The 24,012-nt window shown below is 41.2% G+C and overlaps 1 protein-coding gene across 1 annotated transcript in view; it reads left to right on the top strand.

Moving 5' to 3' along the window:
- Positions 1 to 24,012, top strand: part of SND1 (staphylococcal nuclease and tudor domain containing 1) — a 418,777-nt gene that overhangs the window by 53,572 nt on the left and 341,193 nt on the right. Inside the window, exon 10 of the mRNA XM_055307416.1 lies at positions 8,779 to 8,892. Within this exon, the coding sequence (XP_055163391.1) occupies positions 8,779 to 8,892 (114 nt within the window). The remainder of the gene's footprint in view (positions 1 to 8,778; positions 8,893 to 24,012) is intronic.

Raw genomic sequence — 24,012 nt, 5'->3', positions numbered from 1 at the left:
TCTTAATTTTTTCATATTTACCTTTTAGCCCTACTACTGAATATTTCATTTATGATATTGTATTTTAAGAGCTTTCTTTTTTTTTGTTGTTGTTCTCTGGATGGTTCTTTTATTTTTTATTGCAATGTAACTGGCATATTATATTAGTATTATATTAGTTTCATGTGTATAACATAGTGATTTATTGATTCTATACATTATACAGTGATTACCACAATAAGAGTAGTTATCATCCATCATCATATGAAATGTGTTATTACGCTATCATTGACTATATTTCCTATGCTTTTCATCTATATTACTTATTTTTTAATCTCTTCACCTGTTTTGCCTTCACCATTTCCCACACCTCCCAACCCCCTGGCAACAACCAACTTCTTGTTCTCTGTATTCGAATCTTTCTGTTTTATATGTTTGCCTGTCATCCCCCCCACCTTTTTTTTTTTTTTAAGATTCCATGTGTAAGTGAAATCATCTGGTATTTGTCTTTTTCTAACTTGTTTCACTTAGCCTGATACCCCCTAGCTTCATCCATATTGTTGTTAATGGCATGATTTCACTTTTTTTAAAGGTGGAGTGATATTCCACTGTGTGTATGTGTGTGTATACGCACGCATGCCTGTGCACCTATGTGTTTCCATACTTCACATCTTTTTTATCTGTTCACCTATCAGTGGGCACTTAGGTTGCTTCCATATTTTGGCTATTATAAAGTTGCTGTAAACATTAAGGTGCATATATCTTTTCAAATGAGTGCCTTTGCTTTCTTTGAGTATACCCAGAGGTATAGTTACTGGGTTGTATGGTTTTGTGTTTTTCTTTGTTTTTTTTTGAGGAACCTCCATTGTGTTTTCCACAGTGGCTGCACCAGTTGATATTCCCACCACTAATGGGTAAAGTTTTCCTTTCCTCTACCTCCTTACCAACACTTCTTATTTCTTGTCTTCTGACACTAGCCATTCTGACAGGTATGAGGTAATACCTTCTTGGGGTTTTGATTTGCGTTTCCTTGGTGATAAGTGAGGTTGAGCATCTTTACATGTGTCTGTTGGCCAGCTGCATGTCTTCTTTGGAGAGATGCCTATTCAAGTCCTCTGTCCATTTTCAAGTTGGATTGTTTTTTGATGGTGTTCTGTGGAGTTCTTTATATATTTTGGGTATTAACCCCTTATCAGGACACTTCATTTGTAAATATCTTGTTTAGTAGGTTCTTTTTCATTTTTGATGATTTCCTTTGGCCTGCAAAAGCTTTTTAGCTTGATGTAGCCCCAGTAGTTTATGTTTTGCTTTTGTTTCTCTTGCCTGAGGAGTCAGATCCAGAGAAAAATATTGCTAAGGTTTATGTCCAAGAGATTACTGTCTGTGTTTTCTTTTAGATGTTTTATGGTTTTAGGTCTTACATTTAGGTCTTTAATCCATTTTGAGTTTATTTTTGTTTATGGTGTAAGAGAGCAGTTCACTTTGATTTTTTTTTTTTTCATGTAGCTGTCCAATTTTCCCAGCACCATTTACTGAAGAAACTGTCTTTTCTCCATTGTATATTCTTTTTCTTTGTTGTAGATTAATTGATCATGTAATTGTGAATTTATTTCTGGGCCTCTTTATTCCATTCTGTTGATTTATCTGTGTATTTTTTCTTGTTATTTTTAATAGTAATATTACTTGTTTCAGAGATGAAATATCATCTATTACCTTTCTGAGTAATTATAATTTTTTGAAAATTTCTTTTCCCTGCATAGTGTATATTTTCTAAGTTGTTTTTAATTCTTTTTAGTTACTTTGGTCTCTTACTTTTTGTATGAGAGTCTTTCCTTAGTTACCTGGTGGTCCTTAGCTCTTTATTTATTTTATTTTATTTTATTTTATTTATTTTATTTTATTTTATTTATTTTTTTCTCTCTTATTTTAGAACAAGATCTTAAACACTGGTTAACACAGTGAACTTATATATGGGATTTATGGTATATACTTGAAATCTAGTCCTAGGTTTTGGTCCCATTTTCATCACCACTTGGGATTTCTGATTTGACAATTTCTTTATCTTGGCCAGTGGGAAACTTTGCAGTATAAATCAGATTGGCTATTAGGTTTTCTTATCACTAGGCCAGGATTTACCTTATGTGAGTGTGTGGAGTCTGTTACCACTCATCTGCTTTCTAGCTTCCAATGTTTTGTTGCTCTATTCTTCTCTCTTGTTATATTTGTTCTATTGGACTTCTCCCCCCCCCACCCAATCCCTTTATTTTTATTTAAAGGTATTTAGAGAGGGTGCCAAAGTAAATGTTTGAGTTTGTTTAGTTTGTTCATAATGTTCCATTGTAAGACTGCATAATTTATGTAACCAGTCCCCAATAGGTCGATATTTGTATAGTGTATAATTTTTCCATTATTTAGAAAATGGAATAAATCTATGTAAATGGCAGTTATTTCCACAGGAATGTTTTAGAACATATTTACCAAATTGCTTTCTAGGAATGTTAACCATGTATAGCCCTACATGTGTTCATTTTCTAACATGCTGTAGAACAGAGGTGGACCAACTTTCTTAAAGGACCATATAGGAAAAAGTTAAGTTTTATGAACCATATAATCTGTTGCACCTGCTAGACTGCTGCCCTAGCAAGAAAACAGACTGTGAATGATATGTAAATAAATGAGCACGGTTGTGTTCCAGTAAAACTCTATTTACAATAGTAAATAGGGAATGGGCTAGATGGCCCTTGGGCCATAGTTTGCTATCCCCTGTTGTAGAGCACAGGTTATCAATGTTACGTCCAAAAACAAAAAAATGATCTGTGTTTCTTTTCATAACCTAGAACCCAACTGCTGTTTTGTAGTCATTTTACCTGATGAAAATGTCTGTTTATACTATGCTACTATTTTTTTGAAAGATCATTTATTTATTTATTTATTTGAGAGAGAGAGCACAAGTGAGCGAGCACAAGCAGGGGAGGGGCAGAGGGAGAAGCAGACTCCTCACCGAGCAGGGAGTCCAATGTGGGGCTCCATCCTAGGACCCCGGGATGAATACCCAAGGCAAAGGTTGAGCCACCCAGGCACCTCTATACTATGCTACTTTTTAAGGAAACCTCAAAGGGTCCTAAGGTGCCCTGAGACTTCACAAACACAGTCTGATGGTCCTACAAGTTTTTGCTGAAGGATTGTTTTGATGCTCATGTGACTGTAAGGCCTGAACAAATAATGGTTCTCTCTTCAGCAGTCACCTACCCTGTCTCCTAGAAGCTAATTGTATAGGGAACAGCTAAAAGTAACCTGTGAACTCTTGAACTAGATGCCTCTTGGGCCCTATAGGTGATTTCTGGAACTGATGCTGTAGATAAGATGTATTGGTCAAGTCACACTTCCTAGGAACTTGAAATCAACAGAGTATTGTCTTGACACATGTAGCCTGCTGAAAGAATGTTTTCCATCCTCTGCTTAAACAGTTTCACTTCTTAAGGAAATGAAAGGGAGGGCTCTCCCTGTCTCTCCAGGTTAGCAGAGAAACATGTTCACTTCACAGCGATTAGCTGAGCCTGCTTGAGACTTTTCTGCCTGTTGTGGCTTGCCAGTTTCCTGCCTGCCTTCCCTGTGGCGTTTTAGCTGATCTGTGCTGTTTGTAGCCATATGGTCCCCTGAGCACGTGGTTTGGCTTCCCTGTCCCTGCTGCTGGATTCTTGGGCCTTGCAGATTTTACAGACCCGAATAACACTCAAGGGTGGTGGGAAGGATGGGGAGTTGACAGCATGTTTTTAGGAGGTGGAGTCTTCTCACTGCCTTGATTAAAGGCCTCTTGCTTGGTTCTCTGTATTGAGTGATTGCTTAAACAAGCAGAGCCCTTCTGCTTTGAGAAGATGCAGAAGAATGAGAAGTGATTCCTGCTTTCAAGGGGCTACCGTCTAGGGCTCTGTCTGGAAGATTATCCTAAATAGTCAACTGTCTGGACTTGGTGGCATGTGCAGTTTTGGAGGTCAGGTTAAAGCTATTCATGGAAGCATGCAGTGGATTCCAGGACTTACTTGGTCTTGCCCTGATCATTTTTTGCTATGCTTCTAGTCATAGCTCTGACTGGAGTTTTATTGTCATGCCTCTCTGAGATGGCTTTTAAACAAAGCCACCTTTTAATATTTTTGGTATTATCTAGACTTTATATTTGCATTTGGTAATGTGGAGAGAACAACAACAACAAAATACTGGCTATTTCCTGGACTTTTGCCAGAGAGCTTTCAGGTGAAGAGGAAGTTCTGGGTATGGTTTGGTTAGGAAGGGGGTCCTCTGCACCAAAAAGAGATCAAGACTTGATTTGTAGCTTAAGTTAGTAAGCTGATTTGCTGATAGGAAAATAAAGTTGAAATCGAAAAGCTTTGTTAAAAAAAAATATTTACTTGGTATTTTTCAATTGAGATTTTATTTTTCAAGACAGTTTTAGATTTACAGAAAAATGGAGCAGATAGTACAGAGTTCCTACATTACCCCTGCCCTCCTCCCAGTTTTTTCTATTACCTGACATTAGTTTGGTACATTTATAATTAGTGTACCAATACTGATATGTTATTATCAACTGAAGTCCATACTTTAGTTAGAGTTCCTTAGTTTTTCTCTAGCCTGTTTTTGTTCCAGAATCTCACCCACCATAGCACACTAAATTTAGTTGTCATGTCTCGTTAGGTTCCTTTTGGATGTGGTAGTTTCTCAGACTTTCTTTGCTATTGATAACCATGACAGTTTTGTAGAGTACTGGTCAGTTATGTTGTAGGGTGCCCCATCTGTTGGAATTGGTCTGATGCCTGGTTTCTTTTTAATTACTTATTACCAACTAATCTGCTTGCTCATACTTAGGTGCCTGGAATTACTTGCATCAAGATATTGTTGTGCTTAGTATTTTGTCAAGGGTATAGGGTGACCGCTGTACCCTTCTGGGGGAGGCTCAGGCATGTAGGGGGTGTGGCTCCAGGCCATTGCTGTTAACAGTTAGGACATACTTTTTACCAACTTCTGGTTCTGCTTCAGTGGTGTTTCCACGATTAGCTTTGGGGAGAAGAGACCTAGCAGCATTCAGTCTTAAGGAGCAGGAGAAGCAGCTGGATGTCATGATTTTAGACAGTAATAAGGGTATTTGGTGTCGCATTCCCAGTAGCTTCATCAGGGGCACTCCTTGGCGACACCCAGAGAAGCCCTGTGTGCGCTGATGGTCTTTTTATTTTTGTCCAGCACTGACAATTTAGGCAGCTTTGGGAGTATTGGTAGTTGTGTCTAGGGAGCTATTCTGAGGATCTCTGTAGCTCAGGAAACTGTTGGTGGCTCTTTTTGCTCGTTTTATATATGCTGCAGGGGTTTAGGAAGCTGAGCAGTAGCAGCCTTTGGCCTCCTGGTGAGCACTATGGACAGGCTCTGCAGATGGAGAGTGTGGCAGCAGGCCAAGGATGGGAATGACTGTCCCTTGCCCCTGACAGACCTCTGCAGTTCTCTTGACTTGTGGCAGCCCTTCGCTTACGCTCATCATCATTAAGCCACTCATTTTTCCTTTTACAATTGGGCTTCAAGAAATGGAGAAATTGGATTTAGGGCTTGTATTTTGAGTCCAGCTAGTGAATTTTGTGGTGCAGAAGCCCCTGCCTCTTAGATTATATCCTGAAGTATGTGGTTTGGTAGGTGTGTATAGGGGTGGAGTGATTAGGGGATTCATAGCTTGTGGAGAGAGTGAGTGATGCAGGCATACATAGACTTACCCTGGTGAAAGCACCATACGAAATATCACAGTTATAAATGTGGTCTGCAGCAGTGCTGATGAGCAGGCTTTGAACAGTAATCCACTCTTCATTTTACTTATTGCACAGTACGTGACTGTAACCACCATTTTATTGCTTCTTCCGTGTCTGTGCAGGAGCTGCTTGCTTGTTCTCTGGACAGTAATGACACAATTTAAAGAGGAATAAAAGTCGTAAACCCCACTTAAATACACACATGGACACACACACATGCACTCACTATACACCTCTTCTTCAGAAAGCCGAGCCTTGTTAGGTTGCCAACATCAGAGTGCAGTTCCTGAAGAGGAGGTTTCTAATCAGGGAGATGCCGAGCAGAAAGTCTGCTGCTGAGGCCTGAAATTTACAGCTCTAAGAATCCATTTGCTGCTACTGCTAACACATTCTAAGGGGTGACGAATACCAGTAACTTGTCACAGGGGTATGCTTAGATCTTCACATTCTGTAATCAGGGGGTGAAGGTGTGAGCACTACAATGCTTTCCCTGGTTTTATTCCTCTGAGCATGATGAGGGAGTGAAAACTGTCTAGGTATTTCTCATGTCTTGATCACGGGAATTTCTCTGTTTTTGGCATTTGATAATTTAATAATAGTTAGTTTTGGTGTGAGAGGAATGTGTAGCTCTGTCACTGAGATTTAGGAATTCTGTGAGATGTGTGCATTCAAGATGATAGTCTTGTACTTTTGAAGGAGGAGCAGTATTGATTTGCTGTAATAGCTGTTTTGCTTGGTATGGCTTTGTGGAATTTTTCTTCTCTGGTTTGAAGGCTGGATAGCAGAATCACATGTATCATGGATACTTTACCCCACAAAAGTTTTGTCATCCGTTTTATGATACTTCTCCTTTTACCCAAATGTGGGATTTTGAAGGGTAGAGAATCATTAGCTGTGGTCTTTTTCTTGGTCAGTTGTCCAAGCCACTACTGGTATCTTTAGGGAGTGGGAGGAAGATTCTATTGTGAAGGGCATTTTTGCTTGGTGTTAATGTGTCTAGATGGTAATGAGAACAAGATGTACTGTTTTTCTTTCAGTTGGTGAATCTGTAGTTTTGGTGATACCTTTTGGGCTGTTTTTAAGTTCTGCGTGATTGTTCTTTGATTTGGAGGGTCTGTTAAACTTTGGTACCACCCATACCCAGGTAACCAGCCCTGACCTTGTGGTCCTCGGGTGACCACAAATCATGCTTTTGATTGCCCTTGGACTTTTTTCTGGCCAGGCAAATTTTGGGTTCTTGTTGCCTTTGTGTTTAGCTTTTGTGATTCTCAGATCTGTCAAAAGGTTAAAGCAGAATGGCTATGGTTATTTGAGACGATCTTTTGCTGTGTTGAGGTTTGCAAGTTAATCTTAGATATTTGAAAATACCCGCTCTCTTAATTTACACCATTCTTTCTCAGACCTTTATTATTCTGCTGGTCACTGGCCTGTTTTTCCCTAAACGTGCTTCCCATTACTTGGGAATAAATCCCTGGGTTTTACCACATCTGCCAGCCATAGTCAGCCTTCCATGGACTACAGTTTGATTCTAACCGTCATCTTTTTTTTTTTTTTTTTCCCATTCATTCTGTCTGATGGCCTTTTTTTCCCTTCTATTTCCTATCATGTATAATTTCTCACTTCCTTTTGGTTTTTGCTCTTCTTTCACATTGCCCCTTAAATCAGTCTTTACCCTTTTTGGTATGTGGTTGGCTTGTTCTTTGGAAAAGGTAGAGAATAGCCATTTTTGGAGGAGTCTGCAAGTAAATGGTTGTATTCTGTTTTAAAAGATGTGAAGCCTTCCATGGAATAGAGAGGACTCTTTTAGGATACTTATCAGTGTGATATCCACCATAGCAAAGGAAAGTCTAGCTCCTTTTGTTTGTTGCATAAAAGAGGAGGGAAATTTTGCGAGTCTTCCCTCACTGTGGCAGCTTACCCTGTAGTTTGTTTAGCTGCCTGTTGGCTCCTGATGGAGCCTGATTGAAACCTGGCAGAGTTGGTTTTGATTCTGCAGACGAAGTGGATGGTGACAGTGATTTGTAGTCAATAGCTGCCTTGTAGAAAAGTATTACTTGTGTAAAAAAAACAAAAACCCCACCCAAAAAACAAAAACCCCACCAAAAAATAAAAATCCCAAACAGCTTTGTAACAATAGGCTCTGACTATAATCAGGTGAACTGTAGACTGCTAGCTGAATTATGGGTTCTAGTTAAAACCCTGATGTAGTCCTAGGCTGGTTTCAATGCAATTTCATTCTTTACACCCTGGTGGAATGTTCTAATAACCTCCACAGAGGAATATTTGTGCTTTTGTCCTTGGAGTAGGTATCCTTGTAGGTTTCTCAACAGTAGAAGTTAATCTTTTTTAGCTGAGATTGTGCTCCAATGTTACTGATATTGTGGTCTAAAACAAAGTTGTCTATGGTAGTATTCTGAAAAGTTGGCTTTCAGAGTAGTTGAAGTAATGTCTTAGCATTTTGAAACGTTTACTGTGAGGTGAACAGCTGAGCCTCTCCTTTCCCCACACTGTGGTGACAGTTCTTTTTGCCCTTCACTTGTCTTTGATTTTTTTCTGCTCTTTAGGGACATCATATTTTGGTTCTTATCCAGTGCTAATGTCTTCTAATCCAGCCCTTACCTCTTTTCCTAGATTAACATTGAAATAGGGATTTTGATTTTAGTTTAGAATTTGTTTCAAAGAATATCTTGAATAACATGTATAGACTAGATTTCCAGTAAGCTTTGTAGTTAACCACAAGTCTTGGTCAGGGCAAAAGATAAAAAAGATCACTTTTATGAATGATACAGATTCTGCCTCATTGAGAAATCACAATATGGTCTTTAGAGGACTGATAATTCTAGCATTATTTTATCTAACATAGTTACACCTTGAAGGATGATATTGGATCTACCCTCAAATGGCTATAGATCTGACATTCCTCCCTGTGACTATGGTGGGCCTTACTCCTTAGCATGTGTGCTGTGAGATCTGGGCCATTGGAGCAGGTTTAAGTATTTTTGCCTTTTGCCCACAGGTGATGCAGGTGCTGAATGCAGATGCCATTGTTGTGAAACTGAACTCTGGTGATTACAAGACCATCCACCTGTCCAGTATCCGACCACCGAGGCTGGAAGGGGAGAACACACAGGTGAGAATAGGGAGGCAATGGAGCCTCTTTTCAAAAACCAAAGGGAAAGATGCTGGAAAATACTCAAACATGGTACATATATGTGAGAATGCTAAATGACAATATTTTATATCTCCAAAATATTTATTAACGTCTGTAGCCTCACTGTCATTGGGTAGACATCAGTTTCTCCTGGACCACATACACTGCTCTGCTTCATTTTGGGTGGGCATTACTGGCATTCCTCCCTAAGGGGTTTGAGAGAGTTAGGGTTGAGATATGTGAGGCAGTGGTTAAGTTTTATTTATAACAGGATTTTACTTCTCTGAGAATAAAGAGAGGAGGTCTGTATCTCAGGTGCATGATTATAAGGCCCATTCATTTTGATTTGAAAGTTGCATATGTTTTGTTCAAGGAAGAAATGGATCTTGGTATATATATTCTCTGGAGTCACCTGCTTAATCTGTGAGTGGTAAATGATTATTAGTTACACTGTTTTTTGCTATTTGTTGGATCTTTTGGCCGCAAAGGTGCTTGCTCAACCAACATATATGATTGGGATATATCAATTTTGAGAAATGCTTAAGATGAAAACTATAAGAGTTGGTAGTTTGCAGGCAGTTGTCTTTTATTTGTTTATATTTATTTATTTATTTATTCTTGAGAGAGAGTGAGAGAGAGAGGCAGAGACACAGGCAGAAGGAGAAGCAGGCTCCCTGCAGGGAGCCCGATGTGGGACTCGATCCCGGGTCTCCAGGATCACCCCCTGGGCCGAAGGCGGCGCTAAACCGCTGAGCTACCTGGGCTGGCAGTTGTCTTTTAAATTTTCTTTCCATGTTTACGAAAAGTTGGGGATAGGGATTGAAGTGTTTCTTGAATTTGTTTGATTGTATCTTGTTTTTACAGACCTCTTTCCAACTCTTATTTTTACTCTCTGATAACTACAGTGTGTAACTGAGTGCCAGTGCCACAGGCAGATTTGGCCAGTTTTCAGAAATTAAACACAGCATGGTTGACATTAGTGCTCTGTGCTTTAATTTATCCCCTTTGTAGTTCTAAAGACAAGAAATGTTCTTTTCTGATGTTTTGCACGTACACATGTCTTGGTGCATTTACAAGTTGAAATTCATGCCCTATTTTCATTTGCATGAGAGTTTACAGACAGCCCAAAGAGTAAAGTAAAAATATCATGATTGTCTTTTGAATCAAATCATGCATAAGAAACATATACAGGATGGGTTCTTTGAATGTCTGGCCAATCAGTTCTCTCTTTTTACCACCCCCCCCCCCCCCCACACACACACACACAGAGGAGGCAGTTTAATGCAGCAAATGGTATTGTGGTAAGGTTGAGAATTTAAATGCAGGAAAGCCTAGAAATGCCAAAATAAGGTTCTCTCAGTAACTGTAGCTGTGCCTCATTGCACAGAGTAAATAGACATCTCCAATTTTATCAGTATTGGGAGTACTCCACAATTTGCATCTGTGCCGTGCAGTTGGAATTAACGTTCCCACAGCAACCACAACTTTGAAATTCTTGAACGTTAATTTTTGTGCCTGCATCATTGGCCAAAGCATTATGTTAATGAAGACTATGTAGCTGAATTTCAAGCAGGTTTTAGGGAGGTGGGGATGTTGTAGCTTAGGTAGGGTGATAGCAGGTTTTCTGGAGTAGTAGGTACTACTACTGAGAATTTTTAGTTTTCCTAGGATGCTTTGGAACTCCTCAGGGGTAACGGATGGATTTTTCTCTTAGCCTAGTAGATAATGGGGAGTTGTTGGAATATATTCCCTAGGTTAGGCAGGATCTTGTTTATGGAATTCCTTATTCTTTTTTTTTTTTTTTTGAAGATTTTATTTATTCATGAGAGACAGAGAGAGAGAGGTGCAGAGACACAGGCAGAGGGAGAAGCAGGCTCCATGCAGGGAGCCTGACGTGGGACTCGATCCCAGGACCCCAGGATTGTGCCCCGGGCCAAAGGCAGGCGTTAAACCGCTGTGCCACCCAGAGATCTCGAATTCCTTATTCTTTACCATGGTAGGCTATCACTTTTTATTTTTAACTTCTGTTCACTTCTGAGATCTTACTCCATTTTAAGGAAGTAAGGCTCATGTCAAAGAGTCTATAATAAGACTTAATTGAAGTAATGATTTTTATTTCTTCATTAAATTCTTTTGAAAGATTTTAAGGAGGCAGTCACATAAGTTAACATAATGATCTTTGAGTACAATGATGGAGGGTGCTGTGAAGAACCCAGTTTCAGTGTGCACTCAGGGAAGTCTCCCTAGGAACGACTAGTGTTGACTGGTGAGAAGTTAGCAGATGGAAGAAAGGGCACTCTAGACCAGCACTGCTCCATACATCTATAATGCAAACCATTAATATGAGCTATATTGGTTATTTAAATTTGTCTAGTAGTTGCATTGAAATTGATGTTTTTAGTATTATATATATATATATATATATATATATATATATCCAAAACGTTTTATTTCAACATTTTTTTTAAAGATTTATTTATTTATCTTAGCATGCCCACATGTGCACCTGCACAGATTGGGAGAGGGGCAGAGGGGGAGAGAGAGAATCTCAAGCCAACACCTCACTGAATGTGGAGCCTAAAGCAGGACTTGATCTCTATGACCCTGAGATCATGATCTGAACCAAAATCAAGAATTGGATGGTCAACCAGTTGAGTGACCCAGTTGCCCCTCATTTCAATACTTAATGAATGTAAAGAGTTAATGAGATGTTTTACTTAATTTGATTTTTTTTTAAACTAAGTCTTTGCAATGTAGTATATGTTTTATACTTGGAACATAATTCAGTTTGTTCTGATGTGTGCTGGCCTTCTGGCCTGAGAGAGAGAGAGAGAGAGAGAGAGAGAGAGAGAGAGAGAGAGATGGAACAAGCATAAGCAGGGGGAGCAGCTGAGGGAGAAACAGGCTTCTGCTAATCAGGGAGCCTGTCTCAGAGCTCAGTTCCAGGATGCTGGGTTCATGACCTGAGAGGAAGGCAGACACTTAACTCACTAAGCCACCCAGGTGCCCCCGTTCTCATATATTTCTAGAGCTCAGCAGCCATCTGTTGGTAATGGCTTCTGTAATGGACAGCATAGTTATAGAAATTAAAATGAATGTTTGGGTTTGTCATCATTGATAAGTGTTACTGGGCATCCACTTTGCACCAGGTGGTATCCTGGGAATGCAGCAGGGAATAAACTTACATGGAATCATCGTCATGAAACTTTAAAACCAAGTAGGGGAAATACACAAGTAATTTTATGTGAAATTCTATGGAAAAAAAAATTTAGTTTACAAGAACGTATAATCTGGGAAAGCTTCTTGGAGGAAGTGTTTAATATTCCTTACTATATACCAACCAAAGACTCGAGGGTGACTGGGATTGAGCTAGGTAAAATGTTGTGAGTAGACTGTTTCTAACTGAGAAAGCAGTAATGACAAGAGTTGAGTGAATTTGGGAAGAGGTAATGGTTGGCCATTATGGGTAGTACATGAGTGGTATGATACCTGTGTGGGTCAAAACATAGGCAGGGCCAGATCATGCATGTCTTGTGAACATTTCAGGATACTCAGAGACTATTGGGTATTTTGTGTGACTGGGAATAGAGGGTAGTTATGCTAGAGAGTACTGAGAAATGGTCTTGGGAGTTAGGCAGGGGCCACATGCGGAAAACGTTGCTATACTTTCAGATTTTTGTGTGAAGAATTTTAAACTAGGGAATGGCATGTTTGGATTTGAGTACTCTTGTGTTGGTGGCTTGCATTTACAAAACATGAAAGTAATTTGCATTTATAAGAGAAGATTGTACTAGATGAAAACTCATCTGCAGGAAGGAGTTGTGGTTTTTCTTTTGCTGAACCCCTGTTGACCAAGGACCGAAGGGCAAATGGAGTACTGGAGGAGGATTTGGGATGTTGCTCTAGCAGTCTCTACACAGGATTTGAAGTGTTTGCCTTTCTGCTTAAAGAATTCCCCAGACCTCTGCTCTATGCTTACCTTTAAATTATCAGAGATTTACAATATGGGGGTAGGAATAAAAATCACCTGGGGAATCACCCCAGTGAGGCCATAACTATATGTATGTAAGGACTGGGAAAGTAGGCATCTCCTTGGAATCTTTGGTCTGTAAATAGTAAGGAATATTAAAAAACCATTCTTGTAGCTACAGTGGGAGTCCAGTTAAATACTCAAGGCATAAATGTTGAGGCTGGGGCCTCTGTTAGCCATGTTGTTCCCTTGTGCAAATTATAGAGGGGTGCCCCTTCTTCCGGACAGCTTCTTGTCAGGGCATGTGGCTTGGCAAGCAGAATGGCAGCTGAATTTCAGCTCCATTCAGCCTCTGTCCCCTTGGCCAGTGCCCTTGTGCATAAGAATATGTGGCTGTCATAGCTAGAACAGGACTGATTATAATCTCCAGTGAGAAGGTTGGATGTGTTTCAGGAATTAGAATGGTCTTATAGTTGCAGAGATGTGGGGTGCTTGAGGATTGTTTGGAGATGACGGATGGACTGTAGATGGCCTTGCGTGAGACACAGATTGCCTTCTGCTTCTGGCTGGGGATCATTGACTTTGAAATGGGGGAAAAGGTAATCTGACAGTTTATGGTATTGGAGCAGAGAGGGAGAAGGTGCAGGTTAAGGAACTAGAGGAGTAGGTGAAGAGGGAAGGGAAAAGTCTTTGCATGAGCTCCCTCAAGGGCAGGCAGATGGCGGGTGTGACTCCTGCTGCGGGCTAGGCCTCCCTATGGGCTCCCAGATGACCACCCAATGGGGTTTGCCCTTCAGGTAAGGAAGGGGAGATTCTTTTAATGTTTATCTTAACCAAACCCTAAAAACTCTTAATAATCTGTCATTAACTTATATAGATCTTCTGAGACATAACTACATTGTGGGGATAGTCGGGCAAATTGGGTTTTCCTTTTTTGAACACAGAACAAGTTATCTTCTCTTAAATTATACATGAAGGCAAGGAGGTTTTTTTGCTCAAGGCTAACTGTATACTTCTATCCCCACCCCCCCCCCTTTTTTTTCCTTTGGTTACTTTGTAATGCAGCCAGAGGAATGACTCTGGACATAACAGCATGATCAAAGGAGCTGTTTTCATCCCTAGGCATTTGCTGTCCAATAATATCCAGGAATTCAGGGGTAGCCATTACTCTCAGATTTTGGTTAGAACTGGATTTGTTGCTGGAAAGTGTGACAGAGACTTAAAAGCAAGGGTGTGTAATACTTTCCTCAAAGATGATTACAGTTGGATGTCTGATGCTGTTGATTCTGTTTCTGTGGTATCTTGGCTTCTGGATTATTCAGGGTGAATGCAGTGTCATTTCCTTGGAGATCTTAACTCCTGCAGGCTGAGTGCCATTTTGGACACTGATGTGTGTATTCCTGAAGACCTGAATGTGTATCGGGGTTTCTCTAAAGGTATACTGTAGTTTGTTTGAGATGGTTGTTTGCCACGAAGAAACACGTGCTGAGTGTTGGAGAAGGGTTGTGGGTTTTCTGAGCTACTGCCTTAGAGAAAAGGACATATTGTGCAGTCTCAGGACTTCCCAGGGAGGGTTTGGCTTTCACCTGAGACTGGGAAACCTAGTGCTCTATGCCTAGAGCTGCTGTGGCTTCAGGTCACACTTGTAGTGTTAATGACAAAGGACATGCAGACTCTCTGGTATCTGATGAAAGATCTGATTTACTCTTGGTTCTGCCTGTGCAGTGCTGTTGTAGTGGATAAAGATACAGAGCTGGTATTTATCTTGAAAAAGGTACAGAATTTACCCAACTCGCAGGTGTTAAGCGTGGAAAGTTTGCTTTCAGTTGCAGGGCTTTCTTCCTCAAACTCTTATCCTTAGAGCCTCCCTCCCCTCCCCCACCCTCCTCCCTCCTCCCTCCTCCCCACCCCCCACCTCTTTCTCTCTCCATCCCTACCATCACTCTCCCTCTCTGCCCTTTGGAGAGATACACACACACACACACACACACACACACACCCCTTCAGCTTGGGCCTCTGGGAAGTCTGGAAACCTGAATGTGGAGCCTTTCCCCTGACCTTGCAGCCCCGCGCTTTCAGCTTATATTTGATTCCATCATACTGTCTTTCACTTTCACCTTTATCCCTGTGGAACTTATTTAACACATAAATGTTCTTTCACAGCAGGCCTCTAAATATTCAGATATGGGCACCAGAGGATCAGTTTTGTTCAAGCCATAATCTGCCTAATCTCCTGGTGTCCTTGCTGCCTTTTGAGGGGATGGTGTTTGTTTCCCAGGCTTGACCCCACAGGGTCTCCTCTGTAGGCAGTCATGGCAGACAATCTGCAGGTAGGCCCTGTTAGTGATACCCTGGGATTCCTAAGGGCTTTTTCTCAGAGGCAGGGCAGTTTCGGGTGCTAATAACTCCATTTGTTGTACAGGGCCCCAGGGTGCTTTGCCATTTAGGCACGATTAAAAGCGGTTCTCAACCTATTCCCTTCAGTTGAGATTTCTGAAAGCCAGATGACTGGTCCCTCTGGACCCTAAGGCAGACGCCGCCGCTACTGCGATACCTGCCAGCAGAGAGCTGTGGGACCACAGTCCCTAAGTGAAGCCGGGGCAAACCGATAAACCCACTGACTGTGATCTCGCGCTTGGGACTGGGAGCATAAGGCAAATAGCAAATTAGAGCAGGACTCCAGCTTGGCATTAAGGACCTTGGAGAAAAGCAAAAGCTCTTTGAAATGGATATAGCATTTCACTGGTTTCCAATGGAGAGACTTGGGGACTGCAGCAATGTGATCAAAAGACGTAGAATATGTCAGAGCGCTGGCAGAGGCATTCTGTACCAGTTTCCGATTTGTTTGATCTGGGCATTTTTGAGAAGAACACTTGAAACCTCCTTTGTTAGAAGACTGAAAAAAATTTACCATTCAGAGACTGTGGGTGGGTCTTAGCTCATCTATTTAAGATTCAGGATGTAGGTACTGTGTCATTTTTAAAAGATTAATTCCTGTTCCTCTGCTGGGGAGGGCACTGGAGGCCAAGCCTGACTCTTTGTGAGGTCAAGACATTTGGTATCTGGGTGGATAGCAGGGTTCCTTAAAAATGTACGTTCCACTGATCTCTGTAAGTGAATTATAACTGGGAAAAGACAGCAATTGCCTATTTCCCTTTGATTTACTTTCTTTTCCCTATTAACAAATTATATTTTCTTTTTTTTTTTAAGTTAATGCTTCCCTTTTCTCATGATTTTGCCTATCCCTTTCCAATAATTTTTGTGGAATTTTAACAATCTCATGGGGCCTGGTGCTTATCCTTCCCCGAATAATGTGCATTTACTTCTTTGAATCCATCTTCCTCTCTTTCTTCTCTCTTCATTTAATCATCACTATTACACAGTTCTATATTTTCAGTTTATCTAAATCTTCTGAGTGCTAGTGTGTTCATATTTCTTGCCTCTTTTCAGTCCTGTGAGCTGCAGTAATTCTTTGTTGTTTCCAGAGTTGACAGCACCATCATATTTACTGTCCTGTGTCCATTTACTATAGCTGCTGTGCTGAGGTAACCACATTTCTTGCCCTACTTCAGGACAGCTCCTTTAGGCCTGAGATTTCCACACACATAGTCTTTCCCTTCTCTGTATCATCCTATACTGTTTATTGATGTCCACCTGCTTTCCATTATGAAGCCTAAACTCCACTGTGGACAGGAGTGGAAATAGTTTTCTCAGCCTCATATCCCCTCTTTCAGAATCTTTCAGAGTGCTGTGACTACAGTAGGCATTTAGTAAATGTTTATGTCAAAATATATACTGCAGCTTAAGACCCAACGCATAGATTGCTTTTTGAGTATGGATTGAATTTTTACCCAATCCATTGCTCATTTCCTTGACTGTTGATTATCATTCCAACTTGAGACAGTGCATCCTGGTATTGAACAGTCCTGGGAGGGATTTTACGCTCCTGTTTTTTCTCCTTCCTAATTTATTGCCCCCCCCCCTTTTTTTTTTAAGATTTTATTTATTTATTCATGAGATACGGAGAGAGAGAAAGGCAGGCGGAGACACAGGCAGAGGGAGAAGCAGGCTCACCGCAGGAGCCCAAAGTGGGACTTGATCCTGGACCCCAGGATCACACTCTGAGCTGAAGGCAGATGCTTAACCACTGAGCCACCCAGACATCTTGGATTGCTTGTTTTGATGACCAGGCCACACCTGGCTTCCTTTTTTGTAGACACTTCCTCTTCCCCACTCCCATGTTTTAATCTAGTTGCTGCAGGTAGATTGTTTAGTCCTGCCCCTCTCTGAGCTTGGTTTTCCTCATAATGGCATTCCATTAGCACAATGTGAATTGGGTTCAGTCCACCAGAGGGGTTAATTTCAGGATTTTAAGTGATGTTGCATTCCTTCCCCAATTGACTTTCTCTTAACACCTCTACTCTTATTCAGGCTTTCCCAAATATCCTTCCTCCATGGCAGTCCAGGTGTCTTGAGTCATTGGAGTTTTTAGATATACTTTTTCCCCAAGAGCTATGTAATTTTTTTTTTTTTTAACTGTTGTCGACCTTGTTGGCTGTCAGATTATTTCTTTGCTTGGAACTAATTTTAAAATCAATTAGAGAGCTTTCCCTTCATCTTTCTCTTTTTATTTATGAGATACTGATTGCCGAGCTACCTACATGTGTTTAGACAAATTGCCTTTTTTTTTTTTTGCATAGCATTTACATTCAAAGCAAGTTTAGTACAGTCATCAGTGCTTTCTACCTCTTCAGGCCAGGGCTATAGGTTTCATTCCTTGGTGGGCTAATTAGCTTTTTACTGGGAAAATTTGATTTGGCTCAAAAACCAAATATTTAAGATCCTCATGTATTCTAGGTATTATGGATCTGGGAAGTTATTTTTATTAGGAAAGTGTTTATAATTTTAGAAACTGAATCTCTAATCCTGACCAGTTGGTGTGTGTTATGATCACAAGGTGGACTTCAGACCAGATGATAGATTGTGGAGGAAGAAGCATCATTTCGTGCCACTGCTTTGGAAAAGGCTTTTCAGTAGGGAGACTAGAAGGGGAAGCTGAAGGACACAGATGCTTGCTTTTTTTCCTAGTAAATGACAGGTCTATTGCTTAGGCATATTTTTGATGTCACTTTTTATTTCGGCTTGCTCTTTGAAAATCTCTGGCCACACTTTATGGATTGTTCACATTTCATAGGCCTTCATTTCACCATTTAATGTGAGAGCAGTCTGGTTTTGGCTGCAAATGGCAAAGACCTTTGCCTGGTTCAGTGATATGTTGGTTGCCACCATGGTGCACTGCTGTTTCACAGGAGGATCTCTGTAGAGAGAGAAGCCAGTTGATATGCTCTCCTTCATCCTTGTTTCACTATATTGGGTCCTTAGGAGGCTAAGTGGAAATATCCTCTTTATGTGGGTATCCGCTGCATCTTTGTGTTCAGACATTGGTCCCAGAATTTGGGTCCTTCTACTGTCCTGCTAATTTTTGGATAACCCACAAAATGGATGCCTGTGGTTTCTAGTTTCTGCTTTAAAATGCTTTTTCCCTTCCCTCCCCGCCCTCACCCCCCCTTCCCTACCAAGTTTGGGTTTTCTGGGTCAAGTAGATTCCTCATTTCTTTACATCTGTTGCTAGCTCCCTTCCCATAGTTGATACTCACATGTTTGTTGGGTAATGGCTCATTTCATTCTCACTGGCTGTCTTTTACTCTGGTTCATAATTTGGGACCGGAGGATGGGCAGAACACTAACACTTGACTCTGAGTCTGTAGCCATTCCATTTGTAGGAATTTTTCTCTTCATTACTAGGGAGGCTAGTAGGAAGGTTTGACTTTTTTATGTGCAGTTGTCTTTTGTAAGGTGGTCCGGAATTAGGAGAAAGCCACATTCTTATTCATATGGAGCTGCCTTTAGCATCTGCTTATCCAGCTGGAGGGGCTTGTTTTAGAAACACTGCCATGCAGAAGACTGTAGGTGGATCTCTGCGGAAGGGCTGCTGATGTGCTGCATGCCCAGGGCTCCCTTTGCAGCCTACCTGCTCCCGCACTCTGGTTAGAAGCTTGTCCCTATGGGTGGGGGTACAATCTGTACTGTCCTCCCTGTTCTTATTGGACCCTCTTTCTTTTTACCTCTTCGTGCAGCTGCTGTGAGTGAGCACACTGTGTTCTGCGTGGGAGAACTGGCAGCCGGCTCCATTTGCTGGTTTTGGCCATTGGGACAGTCAGGAGTACTAAGCCAGTTTGTGCTTTAAGAAGAGGGAGACTTCACATCACTTAAAGCAGTTTATTTTATTTGTTTCTTACTTCTGGTGGAGGAGAAGGAAGTTATCCCAGCCCTTTGCTATTCCTTTCAATGTGTATTAAACTAACAGCTCAGTATTTTCTTTAGGAAAACATCCAGGGTTCCTCCCTCCATTTGGGCCAGGCTCTGTCTTGCCTTCGCAGATCATGTTGTGGTGCTGCCTCCTCACTGTTAAAGCTTTTTGGCTTTCTCCCCTCCCCCCACCCCTCTTCCAGTCCTCTTCTGTCAGAGGAGTGAATGGTTTTTTCAGTCTAGACACTCTTGTTTGCATACCAAGTTATAGTTACTCTGGAGGTGCTTTGGACTCCATAATGTCAGAGTTCAGAAAAATGTGTCTCAGTTGAGAAACCATTAAGCTGCTTCTGTACCAACAATTTGGCTCTATGTTGTTATTTTTTTAATTCAAGTATAATTTAATGTAGTTTCAGGTGTATAATATAATGATTCAGCAATTCTGTGCATTGCTCAGTGCTCGTCAAGTTAAGTATATCCTTAATCCCCACCATCTCTATCTCCCATTCCACCTCCCACCTGTTTCTGGCAGCCACCACTTTGTTCTCTGTATTGAAGAGTCATTATGCTGCCAGGTGTTTACCCAAAGAGAACGAAAACACTAATTCAAAAAGATATATGCACCCCTATGTTTACTGCAGCATTATTTGCAATAGTCAAGATATATGTAAGCAACCCAGGTGTCCATCCACAGATGAATGGATAAAAAAGTGGTAACACACACACACTGGAATACTATTCAGCCATAAGGAAGAATGAAATCTTGCCAGTGGAAACAACATGGGTGGAGCTAGAGAGTATAATGCTAAAGAAATAAGCCACTCAGAGAAAGACACATACCATATGATCTCATTCATATGTGGAATTTAAGATAAAAGAAAAAGAACAAAAAACAACACAACAGACTCTTCAATACAGAGAACAAAGTGGTATTTTTTTTCTTTAGAGAGAGTATATGCATTCGTGCAAGCTGATGGGGGGAGGGAAAAGAAGAGAGAAAGAATCTCCAGCAGACTCATGATAAGTGTGGAGCCCAATGTGGGGCTTGATCTCAAGACCCTGAGATCATGACTTGAGCTGAAACCCAGAGTTGGATGCTTACCTGATTGAGCCACCCAGGAGCCCCCAGGAGTGGCAACTTTAACCTGAATTTGCTAAAAACATTGATGGCAACCAAACTGGATTGTTCTAGTTTTCTTGGATACCCATATTTAGCTGCTTATGAAATGTAATTTTATGTTCTAGAAAACTACATTTGCTCAGTTTAAGCCAGGCCAATATCCTTCTGCTCCTAGAATTTACATAAATTGATATTTTCATTGACCAAATCTCTAAATCTATAGCTGATAGATATTAATTTGAAGAAGGTGCCTCACTGGTTGGAGTAGAGTCTCTTGAGCCTGTACTGTGTGCTTGCAGTGGGGCAGGGTTTTTCTTCTTTTGGCTTGTGTTAAAGTGTTATTCATGACACTTGATAAAGTAAGGTACAACTGCTTCTTCACCATTGTGAGGGGTGTAGGGACCCATAGTGCGGTTTTGTATTGGAGGAGAGAGCTTAGGTTCTGAGTAAAGTAAAGACAAGTAGGAATTCATAATCAAGGAGCAGGTTGTGGGGTGGGGATGATGGAGGATGAGGAACCCAAACCCAGATATTGAGAGTAATCTGATACCAAGGTGGGGAATTGGGGCCAAACTGATCTTGGCAGGATTCTTGACAGAACTGGACAATGAGGCACTTGTAAATAGTGCCCAAAAGTCAGGGCCTGGTTAAGAATGGACTTCAGAGGAGCCTGAGTAGAGTTTGGTCAAGGAGAGAATCTTTGTTGTTTGTGAAGGCAGTGTTATCCTTGCTCTTTATAACTAGTGGTAAAAGGTTTCAGAACTCCACTTCTTTAGAGACTGTAAGGTTCTCTTCCTTGGTACCTCTGGGAGAAAACAGGTCTTAGACAATTGCAGCATCAAATACCTTTCCCAGCTGGTTTCTTGCTCCCTCTTTCACTGCTGTCTTTACACCTTTCCCTCTCTCTAGCTTGCTCCTCATTATTAGTATCTGGTGGTGGGCAGGAGTAATGGGCAGGAGCAAAGAACTAAGAAAATAGTTTTATTTTTTATTTTTTTAAAACCCTAACTCAACAATGACTGTCTTTTCTGCCCAGTTGTAATATCCTGGGATATTAGATGTAGAGCCCTGCATGGTAGTAGAGGTCACTGAGCTTAATGTAGTAAGAGTCCTGGGGGTGTGGTGTGTGTGTGTGTGTGTGTGTGTGTGTGTGTGTGTGTGTAATGTACGATCTAAGGAAGCAGTTTTTGACTCCCCCCTCCTCATGCTTATGTATCTTACAGCGTCGTGGTGATACTGAGTTGAGTTTGGAAGCTGATGAATAGGGATTCCTTGCTCTTTCTGGCAGCTGTTTGATCCTGGCACAACTCTCTTCTACCTCTGCCTTCCATGCTAGGAAAATGATGCTTCTTTTTATATATATATATATATATATATATATATATATATATATATATATAAATAAATTTTCTAAACAATATTTTTATTTTTTTTAAAGATTTTATTTATTTATTCATAGACACAGAGAGAGAGAGAGGCAGAGACACAGAGGGAGAAGCAGGCTCCATGCAGGGAGCTCAATGTGGGACTCGATCCCGGGTTACCAGGATCACACCCCAGGCTGCAGGCGGCGCCAAACCGCTGCGCCACCGAGGCTGCCCCGAAAATGATGCTTCTATGTGTGGTTCAAAGGTATTCCCTAATGGGAAGTTCTACAAAGGCAAATCATTTGATTGTTAACTGAAGTTCACCGCAAATATGGCTAGCAATACTGTTGCTTCTCATTTGCTACAGAGGAGCTCTGGCTTTCTGGCTTTTCACAGGACTGCTCCAAGGACAAAGATTAAGTGGATCCCTGTTGATGCCATATCTTTTGATTGAACAGCCACCTTGTAATGTGTTTAGGGTTCTGTCACTGCCCTTCTCCTGATTTCCCTTCCTTCTCCTCCCTCTAAGCCCCAGCTCAGATTACAAAGGTATGTGCATCCCTGACTCTCACAATGAAATCCAGATGAGAACATTTCTTCTAGAGACAAAGTCAGTTTTTCTGAGAGTGTGCTTTGCTTTGTAAGCTGCTTGTGTTAGAATCTCTGTGGTTAGGAAGCACTTGCCAGGTGTTTCCATTGTGTTTCCTCTTAGAGCTACTGTTCTAGATTGTTGTTCCTAGCAGTAGGAAGGTGGGACTTTACCAATGCTGGCTGTCCAGGATTTGGGGCTCTGAGAATATCCTCTTTCTTCTTGGAGCCAGACTTAGATGCAGTAACATCTTTGCTGTTTCCTGTATGAGCTTTCTTCTCTCAGGTCTCAGAGCCAACTGCAAACCAGATATATCCCTTCTTAGCTTAGAACATCTCCTGAGGATTCCAGTGAAAGGAGATAGGAGAGTTCTACCTGAAAACATTTATCTGCTTCAGAGAACAACTCTCTGAGGAATAGGGGAGTTTCTTGGGGTTTATTGCATACGATTTGAGCCGGTTTAGTTTAGGTGGGGCCTGTTCACAGTTTCTGGGTGAATTTCATGATAAAAAGTGAAAAGATTTATGAAGTGGTGCTTTGTTAGATCTGAGTCCCATGTCACACCTCATGTGCCATTATAGTAACTGAACTTAGTAAGGTGGAGAAGAGGGTGCAGGATAAAGAATGTGCTTGCGTTGGACACGTGCAAGCAGCACTGGAATCACTGGAAGAAAATAACAGGTGCTTCATGGCACATACAGAGGAGCCAGAGCTTGATCGCAGTTCACGATACAGCACGGTGAAATCCAAAGTGCCTTCTGAGTCGTTACAGGTGCACAGTGGTACATTGTATAGGTTTAGTGTTGGGTGATGATGACTCTGTATTAAGACTGAGGGAGAAGGAAAGCTTATCCGTTTTTTAAGACCTTACAGAAGATCTTCTGCTCAGCTTAGCTACTCTTGTAGGGCAGCTCTGAGCTTTATAAGCTGCAAAATGCTCTGTCAGACTGGTTAACTGATTTGGGCTAAATGAACTCACAAAGATGTGATTTAAAAGTCCTTTTGTAGATTTATTTATTTATGATGCGAAGTCCAGCTGCCAAGCAGACCAGAATGTTCTGATGGGTGAGAGTGTTCTCTTTCTTAGGAGGTAGTTGGTTTAATATTTATAGACTTGAAGTGAAGGGGGTTGCCGGATATTGAGGAAGGCTGAGTTGCCCTGGGTTGCCTGTGTGGCCGAGGCAGAGAGTGAGACACCAGGACCCAGTGCATGCTGTCTCCATTCCTATCCCTGTTGGACAGATAAACAAGAGGCTTGGGAAGAGAAGAGTTTACCCAGGGCTTTTTCTCTGGTAAGTGGAAGATCCAGGATTTTAACAGAGATTTGTTTCACACATCTCCAAATGTACTCCATGGACTTTGATTTTGCCGGGGCCAGGTTAGTAACCTTACACGCTGCTGGGGGGAGGAGGGGGGAAACACCACTCTGTCTACACTCTTGTTTCTCAGGATTTCTGCCACCTACCGAAGCTGCTGCTGGTTGTCTTTGTTAACGTAAGCTTTCTTATGGCCATGTATTTTTATAAAATAAAATATTTCCTGCGACCATTTTGGAGGTACCATAATTCACTGAGGGATTCTAATTTATACTTCAAATGGGTGTTCAGCATCAGAAAAGTGGATGTTCTTGTTCTTGAACATTGTTATCAATGTCCTTGACTCCCGTATGAAGTTTTCATGGCAGTAATCTCCTTGTTTAGGTCAGGGCAACTCTATGAAGAGAGAAGAGATTGGGTTCTTTTTT

Source organism: Nyctereutes procyonoides, unplaced genomic scaffold, assembly GCF_905146905.1.
Source record: "Nyctereutes procyonoides isolate TBG_1078 unplaced genomic scaffold, NYPRO_anot_genome, whole genome shotgun sequence".
In the NCBI taxonomy this organism is placed as follows: Eukaryota; Metazoa; Chordata; class Mammalia; order Carnivora; family Canidae; genus Nyctereutes; species Nyctereutes procyonoides.
Note: the sequence above shows the minus strand (reverse complement) of the source record. Positions and strands in the feature narration are given on the sequence as shown.